Source organism: Priapulus caudatus, unplaced genomic scaffold, assembly GCF_000485595.1.
Source record: "Priapulus caudatus unplaced genomic scaffold, Priapulus_caudatus-5.0.1 Scaffold121, whole genome shotgun sequence".
Classification (NCBI taxonomy): Eukaryota; Metazoa; Priapulida; class Priapulimorpha; order Priapulimorphida; family Priapulidae; genus Priapulus; species Priapulus caudatus.
Window position 1 is genome coordinate 77,623 of NW_014577182.1, and position 7,699 is coordinate 85,321.

General features: G+C 42.2%; 1 protein-coding gene across 2 annotated transcripts in view; it reads left to right on the forward strand.

Moving 5' to 3' along the window:
* LOC106805638 overlaps positions 1–7,688 on the forward strand; it is a 26,868-nt gene extending 19,180 nt beyond the window's left edge. The window contains exons 3-8 of one of the 2 annotated variants that reach the window (XM_014807323.1): positions 5,532–5,709; positions 6,052–6,160; positions 6,489–6,582; positions 6,762–6,869; positions 7,092–7,202; positions 7,536–7,688. In XM_014807323.1, the coding sequence (XP_014662809.1) occupies positions 5,622–5,709; positions 6,052–6,160; positions 6,489–6,582; positions 6,762–6,869; positions 7,092–7,202; positions 7,536–7,631 (606 nt within the window). In that variant the 5' untranslated portion in view covers positions 5,532–5,621 and the 3' untranslated portion in view covers positions 7,632–7,688. Of the gene's footprint in view, positions 1–5,503; positions 5,710–6,051; positions 6,161–6,488; positions 6,583–6,761; positions 6,870–7,091; positions 7,203–7,535 lie in introns of those variants that run through there. The other variant, XM_014807322.1, reaches the window with a different exon arrangement.
* The last annotated feature ends 11 nt before the right edge of the window (positions 7,689–7,699 follow it).

Sequence of the window (7,699 nt, forward strand, 5' to 3'; positions counted from 1 at the left end):
CAGGACAGATGAATAATGACCACAGGACAGATGAATAATGACCACAGGACAGATGAATAATGACCACAGGACAGATGAATAATGACCACAGGACAGATGAATAACAACCACAGGACAGATGAATAAAACGCATAGCACAGGCGAACAGAATACATGAAGCAAATAAAGAGAATACATGAAGCAAACTAGAGCACTCGGAGAGCGCAGACCTCCGCCAAGGCAGCTCAATTCTCCACAACACAGTCCTCAGCTAATCATATCTTTTGTTGAATGACATAGGAGTTGACAACACAATTTCTTTTAATGCAATTTATTATGGCTCCACAAACGACATAGTTAAAAAAACTTAATTAATATACAAATGTAGTAAAAGTAACTGAACATACATACAGTACAAGGCAATGTGAATATAAACATTATGACATTATACACAGCACATTATACATGATATAACACTGATTAATTGTACCTATTTGTGAACAATTTAACTGTACTAAAGTTCTTAATAATTATACTTAGAAACCATGCCTTGCTGCTTCCGTTCGCTGCTTGCTTGTGCCTGCGTGTGTCTTAGGGAGATAGATAGATAGATAGATAGATAGATTGATAGATAGATATTCGCTGAGTGCGAGCGTGCAGGTGGGGGAGGACTGTGGTTGCCCCTTAGCCTGTGGTTGCGTGTTTGTAAGTCTACAGCCAGCGCACCTAGCGGAAGTGAACTGAAACGTGCATGTTCACAAACCCACAAACCCACAAACACACAAACACACAAACCAACACTAAAACACACGCCGGTGAAAACATAACCTCCGCCAAGCCCCTGGCGGAGGTAACAATAATAACCATAATTACATTTATCATAAAATTTCTTTGCATACTTCCGACGTTTTTTAATATTTATATATTGATTTTTCTTCTTGCTATTTGCTTTTCATTTGAAATCCTTACCGCCGTATGACGCTTGTAATATTCACCGCCTTGTAATAAATAAGTTCAGCCATTGGGACGATCATTTTTCATATCAAACTACTCCGGATTATGTTTCCTTTAAGTACAATTTTAATAAAAACCATATGTGTATATACTTATGGTATGGTCATCTTTCAATGAATTTCAAATAAATATGAGGCGATGGGATGACGTATTTGTTAATGTTTAATTACCCCGAAAGATAAAATAGACGATCGACTAATAACATTGAATTATCTGGGGCCAGAATTATTACATTATTACAGTTATTACATTATTGCAAGTGTTGTGTTAGCGTGCATGTGTATCTTATATTATGCGTTCATTAACATGATTTTTATATCGATTACCGTTGTTTTGTGTGTTTTATATACGTTGGAACGACTAAAAAACCGCGTAAAACCGGCCAAAAAACAAACGGACTAAAGACACCACGCTAATAATCTGTGAAGTTACCAGCAGCTATTAATTTTAGGTTCATTTTGTGGATTTTTTATCCGTGTATGCCTGCATGAACTTCCAGTAAACATGGGTTTATGTGATTGAATATATGCGAATGTTTTTGCGTACAGAAAAATAGAATACAACATCGACTAACGTTGAATTATCTAGAGACGGATTCTTGCATGTAATTATTGTACTAGCGTGCGCTTACGCGTATCTATAGTATGTGTCTATAAACATTATTATTGGGCATCTATTGGAGCCGCTGTGTCGTGTGTGTGTGCTGTGTGTGCTGTCGTGTGTGTGTGTGTTGGTGCTGTGTGTGTCGTTGGTGTGTGTGTACGCTGTGTGTGCGCGTGCGTGCGTATCGTGCGTGTGTGTGTGGTTTTGTGTGCTGGCGTGTGCGTGTGCTGTCGTGCGTGCGTGCGTGCCGTGGCGTGGCGCTGCGTCGGCGTGCGTGCGTGCGTGTGGTGTGTGTATACAGTGTGTGGTGTTGTGTGTGTGTGTGTGTGTGTTGTGTGTGTGTGTGTGCGTGATGTGTGTGTGTGTGTGTGTGTGTGTGTGTGTGTGTGTGTGTGTGTGTGTGTGTGTGTGTGTGCGTATGTGTGTGTGTGTGTGTAGCGTAGATATTTTTAGTGTTCTTCTTCTTCTTCATGATCTGTATATTTTCTATAATAAGAAAAAAAACTAGAATGGATGCGATGTGCATGCTAAGAAAGTAGCATTTAATTGCAATGCGATTGTAATTCATAAGAATACCCGGCGACTCAAAACGAAGTGAAGCATATAGAATATTGCATATAGCATATAGCATATAGAATATGCTCTACTTCTTTTGCTAAAAATAAAAGCTAGTGAGGAAATAATACATTTGCACAGAATTTGCCACATGAAAATTAAGTCACTGTAACTGTCTATCCCATCACTCTCTCTAAATGTAAGGCGTCGCCTTTACACAACGAGTACATTTGTCAAAAAATTATAATTTTAAGACAAGACGAATCCGGAAAATTTAATTTAGTCGATTATTGTTATTTTTGAATGCTCTCCATGAAATCCCGAGTCTTTGTTTACTTCGACCGAAGTGACAAAATATAGGGTTAGGTACAGGGCTACAGGTACAGGTCCAGGTGACGATGGCGTACTTGTACGTGCCGACGCAGGGATCACCGCCAAGGCCATCGTTAGTGGCAGCGATCGTGCAGCACTCCTGGCCGTTGCAGTGGGCGACGTAACTGATGACATTGTTGAACTGAACGCAGTCAGCTGTATCTGTATTGGTTCCAGGACAGAGACCGGCCGAACCCGGCTGCCGGCCGTACGCCATGGACGAAATTTGGATCCGGGTGTCGTCGGGGCAGCAAATGTTGCTGGGGCAGCAAATGTTGACGGAAGAATCTTCACAGATTGCCTGCCGGTAGGTCTGTATTTCTCTCCGTGCCGATGTGACCTGCGTAGACGAGTGTATCCCAAGCCGTTGAAACGGGATTGTTAATCTAGCTGCATGGGGGCGGCTCTCATCAAAGTCTCACAAAAGTTTATCCTTAAGTCAATGCACACTATCAATACCCTACTCACTCTCCCTTAATAATCCGTATAAACCGTATAACTCTATAACCGTGTTTACTGTAGTATGAATCCCCGTACGAACTTGTCATATTCCTTCATATGTATAGCTAGTGTGAGGAAAAAATATTGCAATGCCATTATACGTTTTGAGTAAACCGCCAAACTTCCACAAAACTTCTGAGATGGGCGAACATTTACCTAACATCTATGTGCTTTCCGATGCGTCGCATCACATCAAACGCGCAAACATATAGCATAATATTAAAATAGAAAATACAGAATGATTGGATTTGCAGATAAATATAGATTATATATATACTCACACAGAGTAGTGCCAGCAGGATGCAACCTACGATGATTGAGCTCGCCATCTAAACGTACATAATACGCCATTGCTATCAATACATAATATAATGTAGTCATCTATATCTTACGTATCAGAGACTAATAACAACATTAATAGTTAAGCTGAATTTTAAGGCCAGTGTAAGTGTAATGAATGTAACAGAATTCGCGATCATCTCCATGCGGACACAAGATGGGGTTTCTCTAGTGTAAAGATGTCATCAGTTATCGATCAGTTATCAATCACAATCTATCGCAATTCTTGGGAATATTCTGTCAACTATGTCAATGATATAATATAATATATGATAGTAATAATATACTCACAAAAATCGGTTGTACAACAAACGACGGTTATGATCGGGTAAATATAGTCGATAATTCTTTGTTGTTTTCCTGCGTTGCTCACTGCACACTAGTCCCCTGTGACTGCTGGACGCTGGTAGTAGCTGTGGGATAGTCACGTTCCCGTTTAAACCTCATTTATTTGTTTACGAATTTCAGAAATACGTTGCGTTATTAATCATCTTTATCCCAACATGTTCCGGAAGAGTACGAAGATAAGGAAATCAGCCTCGCCTCCATATCCTGCATAATATATATATATATATGCAACGAATTTACGTCTAGTTGTGACGACGAATGAAGGTTCGACCACTGGATTGTAGTGTAGTCTACACAAGAAATAGCAACACGTAAAACCAGAACAAGCTGATAAAAGTGTTCACGCCGGGCCCAGGGCTTTTATGCGGCTTTAGTCAAAAGACCAAGGTGAACTAAGAGATGGTGCACAAAATCCCACACAGCGTTGTCGCTGGGGTGCAGAAATATACACAATGAATTGAACAGCCAAACAGTACTAGATAACACCCTGTAGTGAGTTGCTTGCCCTGTGCAGGGGTTAACTACATACTATATGCTTACGTGATCCGTGAATATGAGGCGCTCCTGATTGTGGCCGCAATGCTGGCTTGCTCCGTCTCGGCCGCTCCAGATCGTATACTGCCTAATTACTGAGAGCAGAACCCCGTATCTATACCGCGCGGTAATGGCACGGCCATAATTGTGCGAAAACTGGGTTGCGAACGAGGCTCACCTTCTATCATGCACATATATCATTGCCTGCACTGCCACTTATTACGTGATAAATTGACGAATACCATCGCTGCACAATTGCCTAGAAGTACACGTGCTACAAACGTAAGCGAGGGCGCACTAGAGCAGATAAGGTCTATTTCCCCCTGACCTCTGTTTGACCTGGCTCGTTTAGCTATTTCTGACTAAAATATATGTAGACACCGTCGATTTCTGATGTTAATCACTGATTTTAGATCAACGATACGGTCCCACCCACTAACCAGGAGGCTGAAAATTGTGGAAATATACGCAAAAGTAAACAGAAGAAGGCTACACGACGAATCCCGCGCCAACCCGAGCAAGGTATGGTATGCTACGCGATATACAGAGTGAGTTTCAAATACCGCTAGGGGGCAATGCAGATCGAGATTCATTTAACAATGCTTGACGTTAAGGGAACCAGTAATATTTGCAGCCGCGCTTGAAGACGAAGCCTACGTGACTGCGGCGGAGACAGACGGAGAGGCGATCGGTGCGCTCGTACTCGGACATTCGCTGCGGCATGCTCAGGTCACCCGCAGACTCGCCTGCATGGTTACCAACAAAGTCTCTATGGAATTCAGGTGAGAAAAGGACCAATAACATGCGGTCCCTCATTCTCCCTAATCGGCACGCGTTTATTACGGGTAAAACAAAACGTCCAATCATCATAACCTCTGGTGCGTCTACTATAAGCTGGACGTAATCAAGTAACGGAATGCGTGTATGATGACATTGAATGTGGGTGTGTGCGCATGCGCAGAGACCTGCTGTCGGAGCTGTACAACGACATGATACCAATTAACGGCCTAGAGCGGATCGACGCCATGCGGATGTCCGTCATGGACGAGTCCCTAGCAGCACTTGCCACTTGGCAGTATTGCCGCCAATACTCTAAATGTGTGTTCCTTGCGCCTGACACGCTGGTACGTCTCTCTCATTCAACCTCTATCTTTCCTCTCGCTCCCAACGCGCGCTTTTAAGGCTTAGCGAGCACGTTTTCCTGAACACGATCTACACTGTTACCTGTGTCACAAAATAATGTGTAGATTACCTGGATGAAGATGCGACAATTCCTTATCTCGCAGGTGCACCACAACATCGACCATCTGTTCGGCGAACTTCAACTCTCCGCTGTGGCCTACCATCGCCGGCCCAAGACGTTCCACAGCAGCGTCATGGTCGTAGAACCGACGGCTGCTCATAACACGTTTAAAAAGTTACAGAAATTGGCCCGAAATTGCGAGGATTCGTTCGACTTTAGCAGTAAGTGACTAATTCTACGTGGAAAGAGCGATAGCGGAATCAGAACGCAAGCTCGAACCGCGGCAAATTCTATAGTGTCTCGTCTACCGGCAATAAGTTACTTTACTTCTTGACTATATGAAGTGCCAACGAGAACCAATATGCTCGATGTTTGCTATAGCCTACCGTCAGTATGTTAAGTGACTCTGTAGCTATAGGAAGGAGTAACGTTGTGCCATCCACCTTTACATGCTGAACACTGCACTGCACGCACACACTACTAACACGGCGTGTATTTAGGTAGAGTTGTTGTTATTAGGATCTGATATTTCTGTGTGTTAAGACGTGTTGCGTCGTGTTCAGGTTGTGCCGACCAAATCCTCAATCGTCACTTTAAGAGATGGCACAAGCTGCCACAGACCTACTGCTCCGAGGTCAGCAGTTCGTTTACCTACGTTCCTGAAGGAGGAGAGTAAGTCAGTTTCTGCCATTATTGTCACGAGCATGTTAATGGCTTTTAATACTACGAGATTGATATTTAGAATTAGTGGGGTACCCGGCGTTGCCCGGGTTTGTTTCTACGTGTCTAACGGTATGTTCGGGTATTTTGGCGTACGTAATCGTTTGCTGATTAAAAAAACCGCATGTCGCATATGAAGATTTGGCGTCGTGTGTATTGTACTTATGGCTTTAATCGGGAAGAAATTTCCTAGCCAATGGCACGCATACAGACCTAAACATCTGTGACTTGGATTGTTATAGGATTGCATGATTAACTTGAATATCTGCATGAATTTCAGCGCTAACACGCTTTCACCAGAAATACGGGTCTCGTGGTTTTCTGGAAACACGTGGAAGCCGTGGATGCTAGCAGTTTGCGAAAAGGAACGGAAGGTCAGTATAGTTGTTACTTACTACTTTAAGAGGCTAAAGAAATATTAGATTAGATTAAAGAACGTAACCGTCGTTGTTTTCATCGGCGTCACCATCATCGTCACTACCACAACTATAGCTATAACCGCGACTGAGACCGCGAAGAGATATTAATGTTACGTAATTAAATACTTTCGTAGGTTTTATGCATGGGAGGTGGACAGGTTATCCCGCATCTTGAAAAGTGGGTTGCCATTTATGACAAGCAAGTCCTACCCTTTCTCACCCACAAAACCGTTATATTTCTGGTACGTACTATCCATGTAATATGCCTTCCTACCTGTTTAAAAATTGCTAAGACATAATTTGGATTAAGAATTATGAATGATGGCAGCAAAGTTAATCGTATTAATACCGTATTATAATGATTTATTATGCGTAATATATTATTTTCGTATTACAAAAATATGAATGAAATAATTGCGCCTGCCACTGTCGGCATCTCACTTACTTTACCTTTCTTACTTTAGAACGAAATCCCGAGGCCTTTACCAAAATGGAAAAAGACTGTCAGCGTAGTAGAAGAATGTTCCGTGGCAACTCTAGAGAAGATAGCGCTGGAGGAGGAGGTAACGCGGATGGTAAGTAAACCGAGGCTTGAAGATGTACGAACCTATAATAAACACGTTATGAGCGAGTTTAAACTATATTATTGTATAAATAAAACAGGCATCCTCACAAACGTGTCATTACATTGTATATCATTCTTCCTTGGTATTTGCCAGAAAAGTGGATTAAACGAGTCAGCTATGAATTAGAAAGTCAACAACTAATAAAGTAACTAACAATAAAACTTGCATAGCTTTTCGTAGTCGTTATTAAGTTTTACCTCTGTACGAATCCAACGCAGAGCTGTAATTTCCTCCAAAGTCGACCTTCCTGATAAGATATTTATGTAAGTTATTCATGTCCAGAATGCCACGTGCGAGGATAAGCATCCATCGAATCACAGGCGACCGTGGTCGCCCACTATAATGCCGATGATGTTCAGCGGGGATGATTACTATTGATTAGATGAAGCCAGCGATGAACGATGATGGACAGACCTCGGACTCAACATGAGACCTTAGAATGAATT